This window comes from Thalia democratica, chromosome 2 (genome assembly GCF_965202585.1).
Source record: "Thalia democratica chromosome 2, ktThaDemo2.hap1.1, whole genome shotgun sequence".
Taxonomy (NCBI): domain Eukaryota; kingdom Metazoa; phylum Chordata; class Thaliacea; order Salpida; family Salpidae; genus Thalia; species Thalia democratica.
The window spans coordinates 1,283,954-1,309,517 of NC_139166.1; the positions used below are offsets into that span (position 1 = coordinate 1,283,954).

Below are 25,564 nucleotides of genomic sequence, written 5' to 3' on the forward strand. Positions count from 1 at the left end.
AGCTTTTCTGAGGGTTATATGAAAAAAGAAATGTCTCATATATAAAACAGCTGTAAAAAACTGTCGTTTGTTATATAATTATACACATATATTGGCTTAAAATCAAAATTCGGTAGGTTTGTAACAAAAGCTCGTTATATATATATGCAGTTAAATAAGCTTGTTATAAATTAATATAGCTTTAAGTATTAAATTATTATTGTTTGTTGAACGATAAAAAAGCGCTCAAAAAGTTTAGTCTAAGGACCTGGTGTACAAAGGAACCTTTCGGTTATCGAGTCGTACACCATATGAATGTAAAAAGTTGTAGTTTATTCACCAAAACTATTATACATTCACGTATAACTTTATAATTTATTATATTACAATTGTTACTAAAATATTTATTACAGCTAGTTTCAAATTGTTTTAAGATCAAATGTGATTTAGTGGTTTTTTAAGTTAAAAAGCTTTATAAGCTACAATAAAAAGCAGGTAGGCAAGTTACTACTATCACATAAGAGATTACCTAAATAAAAAAGATATGAATACTAGCAAGTTAAAATAAATTATAATACAATAACCTTGAAATGATAGTTTCTTTTAAAAAGATTAAAATACAAAAAAAAAACTCTACTTTTGTACTGATAACTTACAGAAGTTAAAAATGAATCACAACTGGTGACTTATCTGTACCTAGTTAATGTTCTACCTACAAAACATATTTATAATAAACTAATAATTTACAATAGTAGTTAGTTTAGATAAAAATTACCAGTTATAAACGAATTACTTTCATTATCTAAAAAAATACAGCTATAGAGTTGCTTGAATATTTATTTTTATACTAACAAGCAGTATAAAAAATAGTTTAAAAAAAAAACTATCAGTAACAAATAACTATTGTTTACAGTTTTCTGTGTATTGGTAAAATTTAAGTTACACAAATTAATAAAATATTGTTTTTTAAACTTATGAAATAAAGAACAATATAAGAAGAATCATTTATAAACAAAGAGTTATTGTGTTGTGTTTTTTATAATTGTTGTTTTTAGTAAGTGTTAAGAAACTAATTTATTAATTCTTTAACTATAAACTAAAGAAGGTTACATGACAATTCAAATTCGGACAACTCAAGTTCCGACGATTCAAATTAAAAAAAAAAATTTAAAATCTATATCTCAATAAGTATTACAAGTTTGAAAAAAATAAAAAATACGTATGTAGATCTTATTAATATCTACAAGCTACTTTTTTTTTTGCAAAATTTAAAACATTTTCAAGATATTTAAAAAATAACTATGTTTTTTACTTTATTTAAACCATATCTCAAAAATTATTTAATGTTTTGCAAAAAGAAAAAAATGGCTTGTAGATATTAATATGATCTACATAGGTATTTTTAATATTTGACATATATAAATTATTTTTTTATTTGTCACTGTTTCAATTTTTTTTTAAGAATTCGAATTGTCCGAGTTTGAATAGTCGTGCACCCACTATAGAAAGAAGGCAAAATTTCTATGAAAATAATCTATAATTATGAAAATTACCCAAACCTATTATAAGCTGAATTTTATAACAACACACTCAAAAATAATAGTATAAATAGAGTTTTAGTTAGTAATAAATAATAATTTTATGTGCTATGATAAATTTTCATCTATAGAATTTATCAGTTTTCAATGTTTTATGACAAATAACAGAAAAAATTTTAAGATTAGCACCATGTGTAAATTGTTCAATTATTATTTTCTTCATTTTTATTTAGTCAATTGCTAAATTATTAAGTCAACTTACTAAATAGCTTGTATTTAAGATTATTTGTTATAAAACTTTATTTAACTAATGCTTGCAAATTGTTATAACGTATAAAAAACTTTATTTAACTAATGCTTGCAAATTTTTATAACGTAGAAAAAAACTTTGTTTATTTCAGCATAATGAGTTTTTTTTTTATTCAAAACTTATTACTATGTAGAAATCTGACAGCAAAATGGCTAATTAAAAATTTAGTTAATCGAAAACCCTATTATTAGTTGTACAAGAAAATTTTAAAACTAGTTTAGATAAAGTTCGTAAAAAATTATATTTTTTCATGCTAGAATGTTGTGTTAAAAAATAACTAATACATTAAAATAAGCTTGAAAACTTTTGTTTCTTATAATATTTTCTTTATGTTTTTTCATTAAATGTAATATTTATATACCAATGACAATAAATACCTACAATTATATTTGTAATTTTATGACAATTAAAATCTTTATTCAAAAAGTGTTGCGATATCTTTTACACAAATTAGTTTCTTACGTAAAAAAAATACATACAATTATAAATTAAAAATGTATAAACAAACAAGACTTAATTTAAAAAGTTATTTACTCAAAAAGTAACAACAAAATGACACGTAAGATTTATTTCAAAACAATAAGTTTTCATGTTTGTTAAAATAACAGTGATTACGAAAATATAAAACTTATATTCATACTTTATCACAAGTGATATTTTTAAAACAGTCTACAATTTAATACTTTAAGCTACATAAAATCACAGCTCTTACAAATATGCAATAAAAACTTTAAAACAAAAGTACATTGTTTTCAAACTTTAAGTAATTTGTTACTAAAAAACTTTTAGGACGAAAAATTAAAAGCATACCTAAAAAATTGAGTATTTTTGCATAGATTGTCCTAAAATATACAAAAGTAAAACATTTTATTTAAACTGATTGTAATCTAGATTAGTTTTACATGTAAATTCTATTGTTCATTCGCATATTATTTATTTTTAAATTTTTCTTTTTGTAACTTCTCTCTGCATAAGGAGATTCTGGTTTCGTGTAATTTACCTGAAAAAAGTATTTTATTTAAACTAATTTTTACAAGTTTAACCGTTGACAGTAAAGTTTGTTTTTAAAGTAACAATTTTTGTTTAACTTAATGAATTAACTTTATTAAATCAGTGTAACACTTTTAAAATTAGTTTATTTTTACAAAACTATAATTTTGTATAGATGCTTTTAATTCAATTGCGCCTTTGGGTTTTTTATAAAATGTTTGATAACATTGTTACTTAAAAGCTCTGAAGATCATTTTATTAAAAACAGTGTCAGCCAAAGTAAAAATAGTTGAATAAAATTTTGATAATTAAGCACTTATGTATTGAGGACTCTAACTCATACAGTTTTCTAAATTATGTAAGCTTTTATGACTATACTATAAATTGAAGTTATATAACAAAGCTAAATAGGAAAAACAAAATAAAAGTAAATCACAAGTTTTATACAAACACTACCAACAAAATAATTCTTTTTGTAAGTATGAACTAAATAAAACAAACTAGTTTTTTTAAAAATTACTGTTGACATTGTTTATCATATTTTTGGAACTTAAAAGTAAAACAAAAAAAAATATTAGACTTTCTTTTTTAAGCTGTAAAAAAGTTTTGAAATTCAATGTAATGTAGAAGTGTTTCATATAATGTGCGTACAAAACTTTATTTATTTCAATTATTTATTTCAGATATAAAAAGAAATTATGTAAAAGTTGCACATAACCCTCTAATTCATAAGTTATGAAAATTTATTTCTATTTACATAAAAGCTTTTTTTTTAAATCATAACATTTGTGTTGTACTCAAACTTATATAGTTTGAAAAACAATGCATTATACAACACAAAGTTAGTAAAATCATTAAAATTTCAAACTTTATTATTTTGGGGTACGTAGCTTGGGTTCCCATCCAAATTATTTTCTATTTGCTGTAATCTTGAGTTCAAGTTCTCCAAAGACTTCAAAAGTTTTTGTTCTTCTATCGAAAGAGCCGACGGATTCACTATTAAAAAAATACTGCTTAAAAACTTGCTTTAGTCTTTTTATTTAAATATACTACTTAAAAAACAACTTTTTAGTTATTCTTAGACAAAATTTCATTAATAAAAAAAAAAAAAAAAACTTTTACAATATTTAGAATTTAGCAATAAAACTTGATGAAATCATTTTGTTGTGGTTTGAATTAATCTAAAGGTAAAATAGTTTAGATTTATTGCGTCTAAAACTAGAAGTTTTGAAAAAAAATGCAGCATCTGAAATTTTAGCTGGAATTGTTAGCATAAGAAGCAATTCTTTTTTTATACAATCGTTCAAATGCAAATATTACTGATACGTTTCACCATGTAAAACTCACACGTGGTGCATATGAGTAAAACTAAAACTCACACGTGGTGCCCATCTTTTTTGCGTGGTGGGATTTTTGCTGGATTGATTTGAGAACTTGCAAAATTTCATCCTCATTCAAATCCTCCTCTGCCAGTTGCTCAGCCAATAGAAACGACTGATTGGCGGACACTTGGTTGGTGTCTTGGCTGAACGTCCTGGGACTAGGGGTGGGCATGGTATGACTTGACTTTACTCCTGGGTAAGTTTTGAAACTTGGGGCCATCTTAAATATAAATATAATGATAGATTAACACTGTTATTGTTATTAAGTTAAAAAACTTGATTAATATGTGTTAAACTTTATATTTATAAATAACTACATAAGCTAAACTTAAATCTGCAAAACAATATTTTGAATTTTGTTTGTATAGTAAATGTACTATCAATTAAATCATGAATGGTTTTCTATACAGATTGATTTCGATATAAAAGCTTTATTAATTTTATTAAAGTGCTAAAGTGATTTTACCAGTTTGTAACAATAAAACCATTCTATAATTTAAAGCAGGGTTTCCCAAAGTGGGCCATTACAAAAATTTAGGGGTCCATGAGCAGTAAAGGGGCCACAGGGAAGCCAAAAAGCTATAATTTCAAACTTACGCTTGATATTCTGGAGTTGATGATGAAGAGCAAAAAAAAAGGTCGTAAGAATTTTTAATGGTAGCTTTTTGAGAAATCTTGTTGGAGGAGGCCATAGGTTTTTTAATTTCTTTAAAGGGGGCCTTTTGAAAAAAAGTTTGGGAAACCCTGCTTTAAAGTATAAAATGGTTTTATTGTTATAAACTAGTTACAGATAAATATGCTGACAGTATTTTTTTAGATACACAAACTCTTTTTACTGTAATTAATTAATATTGTTAAAACTTACATGGTCATTATTGTATGCAGTAGAAATAAATTTTCTATGTTTTCTTTGTTGCAAAAGTGCCTGATGTCTCAAGTAAAAATTTGAAGATGAATCTGATTGTCTTCTGTTTATTGATTAAAAAGTTTAAGATTAAATAAAAATAAGTAACTTTAGATAACTTTGTGCACAATACTTGTAGAAAAAACTATTTTCAAGTATCTCAGATACAAGTTTATTCATATATGAGTTTATAAATATCAAGAATACTAAATACAGCTGAGTTCAAAAACTAATTGATATCGCTGCTTTTTATTTTTGCTAACTAAACACCCTTATATAATTGGGATGGGTAATTTCTACATTGGGAGAAATTCATTTAAAGTTTCTCCTTAAACCAGCCAATCGCAGTTCAAAATAAATTCAAAATAATTAAATGTTTTTTACGCAAAATTTTTGCTTAGATAGAATTAAACTATATATAAGTGGAAACAACACATTAAACAAACCCACCTGACATTCATGGGGGCTGAATTGAAAGCGGCACTCTGAGGCCTCATGACAATCCTGCGGCCCCTGTGGACTGGTCTCTGGTACGTGCCCCTGTCGCTGTTTGGTGGACCAACTGGTTTAGACAGCAATCCTCCATCTATGGACACTATGGAAGGTTTGGACTGGGCTGATGTCCAAGCTCCATTGTACCTCGGGACGCGACTGACCCGGGCCGAAGGTTGTATGCTTGATCTGGACAAATATTTCAGATAAATAAATTATCTCATGTTTATAACTATTTAGATTTTGTCCACAAACTAAACATTCCATTAAAGTAACTTGAGCAAAGATACTTCAAAAAATAATCTTAATTTGATTCTGGAAACATATAACTAATAAACTATGCTATACCATTCTAAAGAAATTTATACACATTTCACACAGATTCTCATACAAACTCACTTGTAATTATCATTGTAATTTTTAGTTGGTTTTCGTTCTTCATTCTTTTTAGGTCTTCTCTGTATAACTGCTCTGACCTAAAAAAATCGGGTAAAAGTAGTTTGTGTTAAAAAAATACATTAAATTTTTCTTATTTTGTTATTGAATGTACAATACACACTGAAAGCATACAAGCATTCTAAACATTGGACTCTTTTCAAGACTGTTAGTGATAAGAACAAAAATATATTAAAAGAAAAATCAGATCACATAATAAATTAAACAAAGCGTAAAAATGAAAAGTTAACGGTCAATAGCTTTTTAATTAAAAAAGAAAGTTATAGTAAACTAAAAAATTCTTTTAATAAAGCAAAGTTTATAAAAAAGGACAATTTTTTTAATGGACAGCTATTTGACTGGGTACTAATTTTCGACTAGTTTTTTAGTTTACTTTGGTTTTAATATATTAAAAAAATTATGTGTTTAGAATGTTACTTTTATTATTTGTGTATGTTTTTCATATGAAATTAAATTATAATCTATTTGTTTTAAAAAATTTTTAATTTTAGTTTTTGTACTACTTTAAACGTTTTATTACAGTTTTTTTAACTAATAAATCTCAAAAAGCATTAAAAATATTTATCAAATTAGTAGCTTTCATCTGATAATTTTTTAATTTCATTTTAAATAAACTTGTATTTTATTTTGGCTAAAAACAAAGTTTCTTTTATGTTGTTAAATTTTTAAAAATCGCAATTGAATTCTAACATTTTCCCAGAGCTGGTTAATTTCCTGATCTGTTGGAGTTCTTGTTAGAATGTTTTCTGAAATTTTTTCAGGTCTTTTCTCTTCAGATGAAACAACAGTAACAGTTGTCTGTTCAAATAATTTAGTTTTATTATTTAAAAATGTCAGAATAAAACATTATTTATGTGATATAAAACGTTCGACTCTAAAACTTGAAGAAAATCAAATCTTTTTTAGTTAGTAATTATTAATTATTAAACTTTCCACTATGAATAAAAGTAATTTATTCAGGGTTCGTGCGCGAATTTTTTTTTCATTTAGCCTGACTGAGACCAATTTAGCCTGACATTTTTTTAAAGTAAGAAAAACCTCTTTTAGAAGTCATTTTAGGTTTTGGGAGGTCTTGATAAGTACTATTGTGATCTCCGACTTCAACCAGCTTTATCTCAAAAATAGTTTGAGCTTTAAAAATCTGCAAAAAGCAACTCATAGCTTAATTACAACTCAATAAAATAAGACTAAATTGTGAAAAAGGTGATTAACCCCCCTGTGCCATTTACATAACAAATTAAGTGATAAGTTTTAAAATAAGTGTTATATCTAATCGATTACTAGTGTAAAAATTTAATATAAATTACTAAACACATTTGTTCAACTTAATTTAGCACCAAGTAAAAACATTATAACCAGAAGATTTATAATAAAACAATATGCATTGTCGTGTTTTATTAAAATTTAAAATGAAACGCTTACACGAGTATAAAATAAGTAAAAAATGTTTATTATAGTATTTTGACTAATACTTAACATTGATACATAATTATAAATCTTAAACTCTAAATAAATACAGTGATTGTTAATGTCGTATCAGATTTAAAAAGCTTTCACTTAAATTAAAATGAAACTTTAATATTTTGTTCTTGCAAAGAAAATTGAATTTTACCTAATATTTGTACTCCCACATAACTTAGTACTTATATCTTAAAGCTAAGTTTTAGTGTTGTGAATATCTCTGATAACTTTAAATAAACAGTAAAATATATGAATAAACTGCTAAGAGTTTTAATTTGAAAAGTATATGGTATAAATCCTTTAAATTAGAAATTAAAATAGTTCAACCAACTAAGCTCTGAAAAACATAGCTGATGTAAACAAATTCAAACAAACAGCTAAGTTGTTGAACTAAACTGTAATGTTTAAACTGTATTTGTTTTATGAATTTTCATAATTATGATGTATATAATCTACTCAAAACCAAATAATGAAGATTCTGAAATATTTTTAAAGATTTAACAAAAGGTTTCAAGCATTTATTTTTACAAATACTGACTGATTTTGTCTTTAATAACTTAATCTATATTTAGAAATATTCTCACATCTCCATTTGATCTTAAAAGATTTCTCAATTTCTTTTATCAAAAGTTTTTAAGCATTTGAACTGAGAAAAACTGAGGTTCTCAAGTTTTTAAATAAAAAAACAGATTTAGCCTGACGTTTTTCAATTTTTTTCAAAAAAACTGATTTAGCCTGACTTAGCCTGATTTAGCCTGACGCGCATGAACCCTGTTTATTTAAGCATAAGATATAATTTGTAGAAAGTTGTTTAAAGTATTAAATATATGTTAATTCGTACATAATAAGTAGTATAATAGTTTTTTGCAAAATTAAAAAAATTGAACAATAATCAGTTTTCCATCACAATGCTACTTTTACAAAACTAAATAACAAATAAAATTATTGTTCAATGACATTAAAATACATTATGATCGCATTTCAAATCTAAAACAATACATTTATGTACTAATAAAATGATAAATTGTACGTATCGTAAAATATTATTTATTTAATTTATAAATACTTTCCAATTCTTTCTTAAACAAAACTGACTATTAATTGTACCTGGAAGTAAAAACGATGAAAGTATTTAAATACTTTCAAAGTTTATCAAAAGTAGAACAAGTCTGTTCGAATGCTACTGCTTCGATTTTTTTGAAGTCAAAAAAAATACAAGTAATAAAACAAACATGATTTCCACTTTTTTCTAGAGTGACAACATCTTGATTTCCATTTGATTTTAAATTTTCCAAACCAACTTTTTCGCTATTTGAATTTGATGACCACGCAATTTTTATGTCATCCTAAAAAGTGAAATTCAACAAAGTTATACTAAAAGTATTTTATTTTTGATAAGTTAATACAATTTAAGTAATAATCAATAAATTTGGATACCAAAAAGCTCAATAACAATAAAAAATATATATTACGAGTCTGTGTAAATTATTTTATCAAAGTTTTTCAATAAAACTATAAATCTTCAAAACATACGTAAACTTTTAACTCGTAGTTTTATTTAAAAACTTAACATATTTTTCCAACAACAAACCTTGACGGGGTTGTCGATTGAGTAGTGAACTGCTTCAGACGACGAAAGTTTCGATGACAAAACGCTATGCTGTGCCATTTCAACTTTCGTGTTCGACTCTTTTGTCGTCACGCCGCCGCCCCTGCTGTTCTGAAACTTCTTGTTTTTTGTGCTGGCTCTCTTCAAAGGGGAATTACCCTTCTTCCTGCCACCTTTCCCGTCCTTCAGGTCCTGGGGCTTGCTGTCTGGCGCCTGCGGCCCGTTCAGGTTGACCGCCGACTTGTTTTTGTTGAGGTCCAGCCTCGTTCCGTCGTCATACTGAATTTCGTTCCACTTGACAGATTTCGATGACGTCATGTCCCCGCAACTTTGCTCCACCATCCCAATTCCGTCCTTCCAACGCGGCTATTTCGTGTCAAGTTAGGACATTAAAAAACACTTATTACATCACAAACAGTTGTTGTACGTAAAAAGTATTAATTTATAAAATACATTATACAACTAGTTTTAGTGAAGTAGTTACTTCGAAAGTTATTATTTACTAACGCTGTACTAATTCTAAATCAATTGTTTCAATTTTGACAAATGACTTACTTTTTATATTAATATTAAGATAAGTCTCATAGTCAGTTAACAAACTTGGTATAATAACTTTAGTTACTGATATACTTAAATTTAGGGTAACAGTTTTTCAATTGATTATTTTTTTTGGGTTGTAAAATATAATGTTAATATCAATTAATTGCTTATGTATATTGTATAGATAAATTTTTTTCTGTGAAAATTAAAATTAGGTTAATGTTTAATTTTTTTTTGCAACTTCATAAAATATAAAGAGTTCATTCGTAGTAGTCTTAAAATGCTTAAAAGTTAAATTAATAAAATAACTGAAGTATCCAAGGGGTTAAAGATTTTGTTTAAAAATAATTTAATATTCAAATAAAAGGAGCTTGAGATATATATACATATATAAATTTAAAAAAGGTTTTATCATCTACATATTTTATTAAACAAACTATTTTGTACATGTTATTAACAGCTTTCTCAATAAAAAAAATCAAGTATTTACAAACTAAGACAAGTATTAATTTAAAAACTTGAGATCTAGGTTCCGAGTTGTGTCTTCCGAACCTTCCTACTTGGACCTGTTTTATCGGGTACTTCGAAACTTTCTTCAGGATTCCTTTTATTTTCCTTACAGGTTCCACCTGATTTTCTTCTGGATTTGCGATACCGGCCGAGGGAACCAACATACTTTTGGGAGGGTCCAGAATATTTTCCACCCAGCTCTTTTCAGGTATTTTCATCGCCCACGGTTCGAGAATTTTTATTTTGGTGGCCTGGGTCGAGTTGGGTCTCGGTGTTGTTTTTATGGCGCTTCTGGGGCGGTAAGACTTGAAGTGGACCTGGTTGTCGAAGGTGACTTTTTTCTCAGTTGAAGTATCACTTGTTGAAACGTCGCTTGTCAGTTGCTTGTTGTTGTTATTGTTGGTAGTTTCAGAAGGTTGAAAATTTTCAGGAGACCTGAAAGATGTGGTGCTTCCATGCAATGAATCTTCCTCAAAACCTAAAAATACACCAAAATGACTTTAAATATAGTTTCAGACCCTGATTTTAGTTAAGAAATTAATTATAACTTACCTAATTTAATTATAATTTCACTTACTGTCACTTTATTTAGATAATAATTGGGGACTTACTTCAATATAAATATATAGTATACACCAGGGTTTCCTAAAGTGGGCCATTACAGAAATTTAGGGGGCCAGCGGTTATAAATTGAAACTTACTAAATACTCTGGAGTTGATGATGAAGAGCAAAAAGAAAAGTTTTTAGGAGGCGTTAAGAGCAGTTGTATGAGAAATTTTGTTGGAGGAGCGGGTCATAGCTTTTTAATTTCTTTAAAGGAGGCCTTTTTAAAAAATTTTTGGGAAACCCTGGTATACATTAACAATTTTAGATTTTATTTCGTTATTTAAAAGAATTATAACTTTTATATAACTTGTATTTATTCTTAAACTTGATTTTTCAAATACTATTTTTAATACTTAACAGAAATAACTTAAACATGTTTATGCCTATAGTTTTAATTAATTTTATTGCTAATATACGAACTGAGCTATTTGACTTAAACTAATTTATCTTCAAAAAATATTTAAGTTCATTCGTCAGCCTTACAATTTTTTTTGAAAAAAATCTCTATAGTTAGTGTTCAACAAACTATTTACAACAAGAGTAAGCATTTTAAATAGGTTAAAAAAATTACATATTTGTATAGTGCATATTTACCTGCACTAGAATCAGTTGCATATGAATTAGGTTGGCAGCCGTCGATAGAATCACATAATTCTATTTTGTTTTGAGAAAATGAGTCACTTTGTAACTCCTTTACTGTTGACTCCTGCAAATAAGTATTTTTAGAATACTTATCATATATTTTGAAGAGTGTTTATAAATTAGCAATGTGTATAACTTGAAGATGTAACTTTGAAAGTATGAAACTACACAGAATTTTTATCTTAGGTTTAAAAATATTAAATAACTTATTTAAAAACTTAAAACAACTTTTGCAACATTTGATGATTACCTATGCTGTTTTAAAAAACAACTTAATGTAAAATCAGTTTTTTAAAACTAAATTTTTAAGCTAAAACTACTCAGAATTCATGGTAAGAAATAAAATGTTATTACCAATAAAAGGTATATGAAATAAATTGTGTAACTTATACAAACTTTAATTTAAACAATGACTTAAAGACTTTTAATGTTCCTGTATACCATTTAAATAAATAATTTAATTTTTTTTCTATCAAAAAACACAATGGATTTGGATAAAAATCTAAGTATTAAAAAAGTAAGTCTAATACACAATTTTTATGAAGATTGATTTCAATACGTAATACAAATGAGTATTTTTTGAATAAAATTAAAACAATTTTTTACAGCAGATAACTTTACAAGCAACAATCATTGATATCATAATTGTATATTTGTAAAAAAACTAATATCATTTTGTTTCATGCATTTTTTTTACTTTAAGTTCTAAATTTTAAACAAACGAAATATCAAATTTAATAAAAATTACTAACTAGAGCTGTAAAAAATTTTCAGATTATAATTATTTTTTGTTATACAAACATTTTTTACAGTTATAAATCAATTTACAATAATGTTTATCTAACCTCGCTTATAGTAGTACTTTGAGTACTTGAAATTTGAAAGCTATTATCAGGTGATACGTTTTCAGTGGATATTGTACTGTTATCATTCTGACTTATTCTATTTCCAGTCGGAATACTTCTTTGTATTGTCTGATAAATAGAACTTATACTATGGATAAAATGTTACTATTCAAGCATTAGAGTTATTCAAAAAAAAACTAAAAGATTTTTACATTGATTTTTTGTTCATTTAATTTTATTTAATTAGATTTTAAAAAGGAAAAAAAAACTGTTATAAATAAATACTAAACATAGTGTGTTAAACAAATATATAATATTTTTAGTATGCGAACAAAAACTTGAAAAATATACAAAAGGCTACAAATTTTTATATTCTGTCATAAAAAGGGTACATTTTTGATGAATTGAAAAATATAATTTTTCATTAACTTAATGAACTTTTTTTGTTATGCTAAAACTAATTTATGTGTACTCAATTTAAAATACTGTAGTAATAACTGTCATGTTCACTTATATTGATTAAAATAATTTCCAATGAAAGTAAAATTTACACCACAAAAACAAACATTGTTTTGGTTTCTGATAAATAATTGTCCATTCTGAAGGAGCATTTGATTTCTTCTGTTTACATTTGGTGATGAAAACTCATTTTTTGTTGGTTGTGTTTCAACCTGCTCTTTATTTGAAGTTAGAACTCTCTGGTCTGTAAAAATAGTTTAAATTAAAATCTATATAAGCATATTTACAAAAAACACTCATATATTACAGTTTACTTTTTAGTGGTACATTTATTGATTCAAGTTTTAAGGACATAGGAGGGTCCAACTTATTTTTACAAGTTGGTATTATTTTGTAGATTTTTACCTAATTACAAGATAAAGTTCAAAAATTAAAAAAAAAATTAACATTTCAAAATAAAAGAATCAAATTTGATGAATTCAAAAGGTTTTGTATGGAAGGTGCAAACTATAAACAATAAAGACTATTTATTTAAACAAATTTTCTTCTTATTTTTAAACCAATTTTCCAAGTTTTACAGTTTTGTTTCAATTAACTATTAAAAATATTAATTGTATAAATTTAAAAAAAAGAGGATATTTGTTTTGAAGCATTAGTCAATAGATTCAATTTATTTAAATTTAGCACTTGAATGCCAAGTATACTGTTAAGGAACTTTAAGTGTCCAGGTAAAAAGCAAAAAAGTACGTAGAGTTTTAGTAAATTTTTAATTCCTAAAAATTTTTTAAAACACACGTCCATACATTTGTATTGTAAAATTTTAACAAAACTCACTATATCTTAAAAAAGTTTATTTGAATTATTATAATCTATAAAAGCATACTATTTAATCATGTCAGCTTTTATATAAGAGTCAGTGATAACTCCTATTAAAAAACCCTACCTCCCCTAAGGTCTTAAGTTCAAACATTCATAGATGCTTGATACTAAATTTATATTTTAGTCATTTGTAAAATATTTTTCAAAACTGACTCCGGCTTTGATCGGCTATATCTCAAAAATTATTTAGAATTTTTTAAATCTGTAAAAAGTATCTGTAAATCGGTAACATGTAGCTTAGTAAAACTATATAAAATAAGATCAAACTGTGAAAAAAGATTTCCCCCCTATGCCCTTAATTTAAGTTATTTAAAAACTTCATAGCTGATACTCAAATGTAAGCATTTAAAGTTAGCTTTAAGATATTAACCACTATAACAACTAAAAACATAACAAACAAAATAAGCAGTAACATATTTAAAGATGTAAATATTATATTAGTATATTAGACTAACGATAATCTCTCAAGTTCTGATTTATTCCATTGAATGGGTAGCTAATTGTTTCAAACTTATTTTTACTTTCATTTCTCTTTAGTTCATTTTTGAATTCCTAAAAGATGTTTGAATTTATTACAAACGAACTATCAAATAACAGTTTAAAATCAATTTTTTTAGAACCAAATATGTTTCATAAGGCTAAAAATTCAATTTAGCCATAAGTTTAAATATACAGAAAAATGTGAATATATTTAATATTTGATTTTAAAACAATAAAAATCAAAAATGTAGGAGGTACAAACACTTATTTTAAAAACTAGCAATCGATTTCATAGTACTTGTATAAAAATAAACGAAATATAGTTTCTCTGATAATAACATAAAGTTTTCAATCAGTTTTTGAAACTTAAAAAGTATTTTATATAAATATATGAAAGAATTTTTTTTTACACCAATTTAGGAAATTAAAAACATTTGTATTTTTTCACTAAGTTTTCATGGCTTAAATGAATTTTTGTAAATATTATTTAAAAAGTTAATTAAAAATTTTAAAACATATATATAATATTAATCTGCTTTTTTACCCAAAAACATATATATAATACCAAAAGTAAAATAGGTTTAAAAATGTAGTAACTTAACAAAAATAAAACAACTTTTTTTAATTTTTGCTACTTACAAAAGACTCCATTCAAAAATATTTAACTCTACGTTCAAAAGATTCTACCACAACGTTTGCTTAAAAATAGTAGAAGATTTATTTTTAACTATTTAGTTTATTACTACTATATGTGTTACTATATAACAGAACATAAAATAGGAATATTTACTAATATTTCAGGAACTTTTTCGAGATTTTTTTCAAGCTATTAAAGTATATGGCAGCTAAAATATATTAAATTTACAAAACACGTTAACATTCTGTAAATATAAGATGTACCTCCTATGGCTTAAAATTCTAGCTTAGACTAACAAAAATTATGTGTAACCATCAACTACAGAAAAACTTACTGAATTATTGTGCTATAACAATTTAGTGTGCTTAGAAAACATTATTAGATACAATTTAAATTTTCTCTATAGCTCTCCTATTAAACTTGTAAGCAATTACAATAAATTAAAGTCTACCGAAACTAACAGTTAAAACTATAATTACAAAACAAAATAAACGAACTTGTTTAGTTTTTAGTTTATGTTGTTCAAGTAACATCATTTGTTGTCGTTTTAATTTTATTCCTTCTGGCTTATTTTTTGTATTTTTAATTGCGGAATACTTATTTGTTCTGCAATTAATAAAAATGTTTCACTAAATTCAAATAAAAAAGTTATTAAGAATTTTTTTTTCAATTTCGATTTAACCTAACCAATTATAAAATTGTAGTAAGTGAGACTGATTGTTTTATTCAAAAATTAAACAAAATATATATTCTATAGGTTTTGTAGAGGTCATAGTTGTTGTTTTAATCTATACTACAAACAACAATATTTTTAAAGTATATTTTTCAAAGTATTGTTTTATAACTAAACATGATTATTTATGTTAATAACAAACTTTGATGGCAGCCCGTAATTAATATTTGTGTTTCCGCTTCTAAGTTGGGATAAAATATTGTCCAAAGAAGGCATTCCATGAGCACCTTTGAATACATACTAGTTAGAAAATTATTGACAAATAACAAGTATAATGATATATTTTGTAGCTTTAAGAACTAACTTAATGATAATAATTGTAATATTTTAAGTTTAGTGATGTAATTAATTGTTTTTGGATAGTTTGATTTTGGTACTGGTTTTAACTAAAAAAATTAAACATAAGTCACGTCAGGCGAGAGCAACATGTCACGAAAGACTAAAAAGGTTTATTTTTAATGACGACGTTAAGCCGAAAGGTGATCAGTCATCTATCCAAAAGCACCTCCTCAACAACCCTGTTTGTGCTGAGAACTACCTGGATAGTAAGTTCGAAAATCTATCCCAAGCTAGAAACACCTACCATCTCTCAGTTCTAGAATCTTTGTTTATTAGAACTTGCGAGCCAAAAATTTGCAAACCAAGAGATTTTTACAATTTAAAACTTTATAAAAAGCGTGTTTTTAGTAGTATTATTGTTGTCGTTTTTGTCGTATTTTGTAATGTGCTTTTTATTTAATTTAGTTGCAGGTAAAAATTCTACAATTTTAAATGTTTTTGTTTTCGCAATTTTGTCTTATTAATTACTTCAAATTAGCTTAGTAGAACTCAATTCTAATTTAAACTTTTAAAAAAGACTTTTATACTTTATGACATAACTATTTTTAGCTATACTTTTCAAATTCATTATATATAATTAAAATTACACTATAATATTAATAGTTTTTAGCAATATTATTCTGAGGATGCGCTAAACAAAATTAATTAATAAACTTTTTTTTGAAAATGAGTGACTTATGTTTAAATTTTTTAATTAATTGTTTGTACTACATTTATGTAGAGTTTCTTACAATGAAAAATAGTAGCAAAAAAATCATTTAAGTTTATACATTTATTATATTTAAACCGTTTTACACATAACTTACAATACAATTGCATTTCTTTTATGTTTAACATTAGTTAACGTATTGGGTTATAAGCAATTAATAGATATTATTAACAAATTCGAAATACAAAACAGTGTTTTGTTCTTTATGGCCCTTCAGTTGTAATTTAAAAGTTATTTAATTAGAATAAAAATATATTTTTCTATTCAATATACTCTACTTAAATAAGGTTTGATTTCTACAAGGAAAATCTGTTAATAAAATCTTAATAATTTGTCTCCTTATAAATTGAGAACTTTTATTGTTTTTTTAGAACTCAGAATGTAATGTCATAAAACAATTTACCAAACAAATTGATTTAAAATAATTAAAAAAACTAGTACAAAATATTGAAAGTTTTTATTGATTAATATAATTTTTAATTATAAAGTCAAGTATGTTTTAAACATAAACCTAATTTAAATATTTCTAAAACTAAATATTTGTTATACTGAATTTGAACTTGTAACTGTTACAAACTTAATGATCTTGTGTTTCTCTTTATGTTTGGAGAAGAATTTCTTGAAGAGGTGTTTCTGGGAGACGAGCTTCTTGTTCTAGATGGGGAGAGATGAGCTCTCTGGTATTTCTCTGTTGCTTCCGATTGCTTCTGTCTTCTCCTGCTCAGTTCCATGCTTATTTTTCTCTGCTCCCTCTCAGCTGCTTGCTTCTTTCTAGCTTCCAATGCTCTGAATTAATAAGTTTTAAAAACCTAAACACATAAAATATTAATGATATATATAAATAAAACTAAACCAATATTATTTATCATTTTAAACTTTTATATTAACAACTGGGTTTTCTAATCATAAAACTTAATAATCTATTCAAATAACTTAAAATTAATAAGTACTCTTAAACTTAAATACTATTTAAAACTTGGTAATGAAATAACTTAGTGTTTATTTTTTGTATTTAATAATTTGAACATCTTAAAAATTAAAAAATGTAAATGAAAACAAACTTTCTTCTTTTGTTAGTTTCAGCAGACAACTTTCTTGCCCTATCCCTCTCTTTACGACGCTTTTCCACATCATCTTGAGTTACGTACTTTTTAGCCTTTATTTTTAAAATATACTTTTATAAAAGAAATTAAGAATGTTTAGGAAGGAATAAAAAAAAATTTAATTGTTCAGGTTAAAAAAAAACATATAAAAAGTATCATTTTTACATCTTAAAACATTTCCATTTCATAAATAACATGTTTAAGATTACTCTTTAAATTTATACAAAATTAAACTTTTCTAATTTAATTTTTCAGTAATTAAAAACTATTCTAGAGTATTCATTAGTTGGAGTTTTTTATGTAAAAAATAAAATTACAAACCTGATATATATCATTTATAGTCATTATTATTCACCAGGTCAACTCTTCTGAGCTGTTAGCATGTAATTGCCAGGCTTGTTGAATAAAAAAAACCCTACAAGGTAGACATTACATTTCTCAAACATAAAACATCTGCTAAACACAGAAAGCTTAAAACTTATCTGTTTTAAAATTAGTACTTGCAGTTATGCAAATTTTATCAAATTACTTTACTTAATGGTACAAAACTGTTAAAGCTGTTTTGTAAGAGCTTAAAGAATTAATTAATTTTAACATTTCTAAATTACTCATAATTCATATTTTACAGTATTAGCATAAAACTATACATTAATTAATAACTTAGACCCTAAATTTAAAAAAAAAAACATAATTGAAAAACATAGAAAAAATATCTCATGTTTTTGTAAAATCAATACTTTATCAAATCTACAAGACATGACTTCAAAAACATAAAAAGGAATACATAATGTAAAAACTACACAAATTTAAATCAACATTTTAATAACATAAAGGGGTTATCACCTTTTAGTCTTATTTTATTGAATTTTAACTAAGCTACAAGTTGCTTTTACAAAATAGTTTTTGAGATATAGCAGGTCAAAGTTGGAGACTACAATAGGTTCTTTATAGGGGGCAAAAACTAAAACGGCAAATAACTAGAAATCACTAAAAATTTATCTTATCCTACGTTTTTTGAGATAACTTCCTCAAACCTTTAGGAAATGTTCCTTGCAATATTTAGAAAATTCTGTCAGAACAAAATTTAGAACAATATTAAAAATATGAATTTTATAAAAAAAAACAAAAAAAAAAGACAGTTGTTTTGTTCATTTTTTTATAATTTTTTTCTATAACATTATTAACACTTCCTGCAAATTTGAGGTAGTTAACTCAAAAAACGTAAGAGAAGATAGATTTTTAGTGAAATAGTTTTTTTTTGCCGTTTTAGTTTGTGCACCCCATAAGGAACCTACTGTTGCCTCCGACTTTGACTTTCTACATCTCAAAAAATATCATTTATATAAAGACTAACTTTTGCTCCTTTTTATATGAACTTTTTAGAATAAAATATTATATATTTTAAAATACAAATTTCATATATTTTTCAAATGGTAAAAAAAAACATTATTCTCATACAATACTCTTTGCAACAATAAACATATTTAGGGCAATAGAAAGCTTTTTAAATACTACATAAATTTTACCTGCAACATCTAAAAAAAAACTCTCTTTTAAATAAACAAAAATCTCAAGTGTCATTCCGTTTGGAGAACTTTCATAAGGTTAAAATCTTGTCATTAAAAAACCACAAAGCATGAGAAAATCATGTAGCTCAAATCCCAAAGCAAGTTTTCACAGGAGCTACAAATAAAAATTCACACTAACAATCCAACAATGTGATTACAAATTGTTGTTTGTTTAAAAAAGATCTTTCTGAAAAATAAAAAAGTAGCCTGGATTTATAAGAAACTTTTAAAATAAAGTATAAACAGCCAAAAACTTTTAAAAGTTGTATTAAATTAAGATTTAAAACTAAAAATAGTCATAATGATTACAAATCCGTTATGTCCTGGACAAGAAGTTCTGCGGTGTGAGATTTTTTTGTGCACCAGGTCCTAGGACCAAACATTTTGAGTGTTTTTGTCATTTAATAATCATTATATATATATAAAATATAAATTGAAATGATATCCAAAAGGAAAATACAATTTCAAAAATAATGTTGGTTTTAGAGTAATAAAAATTAGTCTGATATTTTTAGGAAAATTAAGTCTAATCGTAGTTGTGCATATATCTTCACAAAAGCCTAAGTTTTTCAAAAACAATTAAAACAAATTAAGTTAGCTTGTATTTTCCTAAAATTTAACACTAGCCCTAGTTAGTCTGAAAGTATGGCAACCTTATACAGAGATTAAATGCAATAGAGGTATAATTTTTAAATAGTTTATAAAACAAATTAAAATATAACTAAATATATAAGGAAAATAAAGATAAAAATTAGTAAGCAGGAAAAATATAAATGCTCATAAATATGGTAAATGGATTGGTGTGGAGAAAGCCTCACACCATATAGAAAGTAAACAATTTTGATCATTTTTAAATTAAAGCAGTAATAAAAATGAAACTTTAGGATCACTAAAAAATTAAACTGTTTTTTTAAAATAATAAAATTTGTTCCACAAGAAAAAAAGGTATGCACTATTTTTAAACCCATTTCTGCCAAAGTTAGTCATGGAAACCATAGGCACCACACAATATCCCTTAGATTTTGATTTTTACGATCATGTGCAATCACAACTTTCTTGTTGCCCTTTCTAGAATCACAAAATCTATATAGTCTAGTGAAATAGAACAACAATAATAATAATAAATAATTAGAAATAAGTAGCATTAGATACTTAAAACTATTATATATTATTATAATAAAATAATTATAAAATTTTTGTTCATAGCAAAACTTAGGATTTCTAAAATTAACATCAACAAAACAAAAACAAAGAACTAAAATGTGTTCACTCACAACTATGGTTGATGGACTGGTGTGTAGTCAACCTTTTGGTCATTAATCTATACACCAATTGCTTATTTTATTTTTGTATATATGTCAACCATTGGGTTTTGATCTTGCAACACTCAACTCATAAAGTTTTTAAATCAATCATTAGATTACACCATTTAACAAATTCAATGTTAAAAACCAAATAATAAAAAACTTGAAGATTTTTTTTATATCTTAACAAACAGAATACACACAATTTTTTGAAAAAAGTAAGTATAAACTTTTTAAAATCTTTTTTAAAAGAAAATATTAATACTTTTTTATTTTTGCTTTAACTTTTCAAAAGTAGCTTTTTAATCAATGTAACAGTTATATTGATAATTATGAAAAAAAAAGTAATGTTAAACTACCAACTACTAACTACTAACTTCTATCACCAAACAACACCACTTTATTTGTTTTAATTGACTTGTGTAAATAATATTAAAATAATATTATTAAATTTTATTTAAGTCAGCTGTTGAGTGTAACTTAAGTAAACAAGCTTTCCTAGCAACACACTTGTTCAAAAATCTCAAGTGTAGTTTTCTACAAGATGAGCTATTGTAGTGCACAAGCAGCTTGTAAACTTTCTTAATTTTTTAACCAAAGTCCGAAATAAAGTTATTCAAGCATAAATGTATTTTAAAATTTCTCTTTCCCATAATTTAATTTTAAGTTTTTTTATCATTTAACGTATCATACATTTAAAAAATATAAAATATGTAAAATATTATAAATAAGACTTTATTAGTATTTTAATGCTAAAGTTTTCAACCTTTTCGCAAAAAGTAAATTTTAGTTTTTATACATTAGTTTACAGCTATAAAATTTGCAGTTTATCAAAAAAAAAACAATAAAAGTTTTTAATTATTAAATACTTTTAATTTTTTTTCCTTGAGAAAATAGTTTTCAACTGTTAAAATCTATAATTTACCTGTTTTTAAAAAAACTATTAAAAGTTAACAAGACTTAGGTTCTACTTTTCGACTAGTTTTTAGTAAGAGTGATTTACAATGGTAATTTAATAAATTTAAGTATTCGCACTTGTTAGTTTCTTATATATTTTTTCGTTAAAACTTATTGTGAGTTTTCATTTCTATAGAACTTAAGTTATGACCGTTTAATTTTGTTTTGCTCATTAAAATTTTTAATCAAGTGTGGTGTACGACTGGATGATCGAGGTCTGAGAGGTCTTTTCGTACAGTACACTTTGGTTATTAGACCAAAAAGGTTTTAAGCTTTTTCGTTATTTCACCCAATGAATTTAATTTAGTTACACTAACTTTTTATAACATCTGTTTTATATATTTTCAATTTTTTACAAACGTTTTATTGAAACTTAACAAATTTACTAATCTATTTTAAAAAACAAAAAGAAGTCATACTTACATTTCAAGTGTTTTTAAATTAATATAAAAAGTTTTAAAAAAATTACATAAATAATATAAATACAAGATAATTATAAGACTGGTTAAAAAATCAAGGATGTACATTGTAAACAATATAAAATTAATTTTAAGTTTAAATCAAAGTATATAGTTTATTAACTTACAAAAATAGAATAAAATATTTAGTCCTAGGACCTGGTGCACGAAAAAACTTCTGCCTCTGCAGTTCTGCTTATTAGGTCGCAAACCAATAGGATACCTTATAATGTCTTGTTTAGGACATATGCAATTAATACTTGAAGCTTATTTTGTCTTTATCAACATTAAAGTAAATGTTTAACGTTATAGAGATTGTTTTAGTTATAGTAATGCCAATTTTTATTGTTATTATAAATATATGTTATTATTTATTTCTCGTTATCACAAATATTTAGTACTAGAAAAGTAATAATTGAATTAAAATTTATTTTTTGACAAAAAAAAAAGATTTGGTCCAAGGACCTGATATACAAAAAATCTTTCGTTAATCCATTCAAAAACCACAGATCGAGCTTAATGTCTTGTCAAGGAACTAATCAAGGAACTAAATCAAGGACTAATGTTTTTAAATTGTTAAAGTAACTTTGATCTCGTAAACTTTAAGATTGAATTTATGTAAAAACTAATATAACAAAAAGACGTCTAAAAGTATTTTGTTCCGTCTTAAAAAAATTCGATAAATAATTGTATGTCATTGCTATGGTAAATCTTAGGTAGAGCTTAATTCTACGAGTTAGTTAAAATTTTAACATATTTACTTTATGTAATGAATACATGTTAAGCTAAACATAAACTGAAGTACTAATTTTATATTTAAAAATCATTTGTACATGTTTTTGCGTTGGTAATTTAGGTAGATAAGTATTATTTTTAATTTTAACAGCATTATTTTATTTTAGCAAAGAAATATTTTAAAGTAAAAAAATGAAATAAAAACATTTGGTTTTCGTTTAACTTTATGTCCAAAACTTTGCATACAAAAATTACAACACTGTTAAGTTTTATAGTTTCTCTCTTGTAGGATATTCAGTTTTTTAATTTAGTTAGTTAGTTTACGTGTCTACTTCGTATTAAAAGTTTAATTATTAATATTAATGTATAGGTCAAATTAGTATTATTTTTTACGTTAATGATATTTTTTTTTCTCGAATCTTTTTGACCAATTAATAAAGTTTAAAAACTTTACAATGTTTTATATATTTTCGATATTCTAAGACTTATTTTTAAAACTGTACTGTCCTGGACAAGACGTTAAAAGGTATCATTGGTGTGCGAATCGGTAACCAAAAGGTTCTTTCTTCACAAGGTATCAGGAGTAAGGTTAAGAGTACACAAAAATTTTATGTGTCTTTTTGTAATTCAATAAACTATAACTATTAATACCAGACAAAAGTTCAATAAAACAAACTCTACAATGTAAAAACAAACTAGCACTAAACAAATTTACTTTCTACTTCTTTGAAAACTATAGCAAACCAAAATTAAAATAGATGAACAATTGTAATTAATTTTATAGTGCATTTATAAATAACATAAGTAGCTGATACTATTTAAAACGATTCCTAAACATCTTTATTTATATACAAAATTGTTTTAACTTTCTTGAAGTAGAGTTTATACTTGTTGTTTTAGTTACAGATCTTTATTTAACTAAATAAGTAATCTTTTATTTTGTTTGTTTTAACGTTTTTAATTAATCCATCAATGCCTTTGGAAAATATATAAAATGTAAAAAAAAAATTTTGGTTTAATAATTGTTTACAAAATTTAATTCGTTAAGTCCTTTATCAATTATTATTTAATGTTTACAAAAAAAAAACTAAAACATTCAAATTTATAGTTTGATCTTTAAACTAATAAGTTTATACCTAAAATAAGTTTAAATGTCTTGAAGTTGAAAAAGTAACTTGTTTGTTTTTTAAATATCCTATGTGATTATTTTTTAGTTGAATTTGTTGTAATGATAATTTAGTTTAAGAGATATTTAATTCAATACTAAACTTTTTTAAACTTCAAGTTTCAAGCTTTAAAGTGTAATGTGTAACTGAAAAATAAACTTAATTATTTCTTTGTAAATGAATATATTACATTTTGTACCAGGGTTGCTACATGCTAAAGTTGCTATGACACTTGAACACTGTATACTTAGAAAACGTTAGTTTTTGTAAACTTTAACAGTTTAGATCCAGAAATTTTTATTCAGACTTTAATATAAAATGGCGATCTGTTCCGTTTAACAACGCATTTTTATTAAAAATATCTCGGATGCTATTGTTGTTGATCTTGCGGTAAAGTTCATTGTTTATTATTAACATATTATATAAAAAAGCTATTTATGTGTTGTTAAATACCACACACTTGTTTAATTTTTTTTTCTTTTCAAAAATTTTTTAAAAGTTTAATCTACATCTTATTATAGAAACTATTTATTTAAAACTGATATTAAAGAACTTTAAAACACATAATTTTATTGCTTAAAAATTAAGCAGCTAAGACTAAAAGTTTAACTAAAAATATTAAAGTTATAACGGAAGACTTTTTTTTACTAAAAATTAAAAGGCTTATGAAGTAGTAAAGATAGTCAAACAAAAATTAGGTTGTGTTCTAGAATTTAAAAAACTATATTTTCACTGTATTGAGTATCGACTTAAAAAAATCATACTAAATATGCCTATTAATAAAAACAACTATGAAGAAGTCTTTATAACCAGCTGTATTATATTATCAAAATAAAATAAGTTTAACAAACTTAAAAAAAAATAAATTTACATTTTAAGGTCGTTAAGTTAACTTTGTATGTTTAAAATAACAACTAATATCAAATAAGATTAACTTTATATTGAATAAAAAATAATTAGTATAAAGATGTAATATAGTTGTGTAGTTTCCAGATAAGCGTATTTGTTAAATTGTTTATTGAACGACAAAAAGCGCTTAAAAGATTTAGTTCTATGAGCTGGTGTACAAAAAACCCCTGTAAATATAAACCTTGTGCATGCTATAAAATTTTGAGTTTTTTATCTTTTATGACTTTGATATAGTTTTATGTATTAATTTAGTTTTACTGGTTAGATATCTATTAAATATACAAGTTTTAAGAATTTTTTAATAATAAAAAGAAATCCAGTCTCAACTCAAACTCTACCCCCTGCAAAGATAATCGATAAAATTTACAAAAAAAAAAATATTACGAGTTTAGACAGTAACTAAGTTTAACCACTGAACGAAATATCAAAATGTGATTCATAAAAAACAGAATCTAATCTATTGAATATAAATCGCAATTTGAAAATCTGTATAGCAGTTAAACTTAATATTTCTCTGAATTTATAATAAATACGTTTTAGTATATGAACATTTAGAGTGAATCAATTTATTTATAATTTTTTTATGTATGTTATTAATTTTCGTTCATTAGAAAGGTACAGTAGGTCCTTAGACCAACCTCTTCGAACGCTTTTCTTTTATTTTTAAATAACCAATGGTAATCTCTGATTAAAGTAAGCCCTGGTTGTTAGTTTTACGTAAGAATATGGTTTAAAACAAATACTGTTTTTGAGTATTTTTGAATTTAAATTTTCATAACAATCACCTCATAGTGATGACAGTAGTAGCTTGGTCTTTGGGCCTCAATGATGGTTATCAAATGTACTACAATTGTAATTGAACT

The 25,564-nt window shown here is 24.8% G+C and overlaps 1 protein-coding gene across 1 annotated transcript; it reads right to left on the minus strand.

Annotated features, from left to right (window-relative positions):
• Positions 1-2,502: 2,502 nt before the first annotated feature.
• LOC145829377 (uncharacterized) lies at positions 2,503-18,057 on the minus strand. The gene is made up of 19 exons (XM_082937146.1): positions 17,926-18,057; positions 17,563-17,657; positions 17,079-17,287; positions 15,596-15,680; positions 15,218-15,326; positions 14,059-14,155; positions 12,832-12,968; positions 12,266-12,394; positions 11,373-11,484; positions 10,180-10,649; positions 9,104-9,487; positions 8,745-8,858; positions 6,742-6,849; positions 5,995-6,071; positions 5,554-5,784; positions 5,065-5,167; positions 4,197-4,419; positions 3,686-3,813; positions 2,503-2,827 (listed from the first exon to the last, which is right to left on the minus strand). Exons 1-19 carry the CDS (start codon positions 17,947-17,949, stop codon positions 2,726-2,728), a joined length of 2,937 nt encoding a protein of 978 aa, XP_082793272.1. The 5' UTR covers positions 17,950-18,057; the 3' UTR covers positions 2,503-2,725.
• Between the last annotated feature and the right edge of the window lie 7,507 nt (positions 18,058-25,564).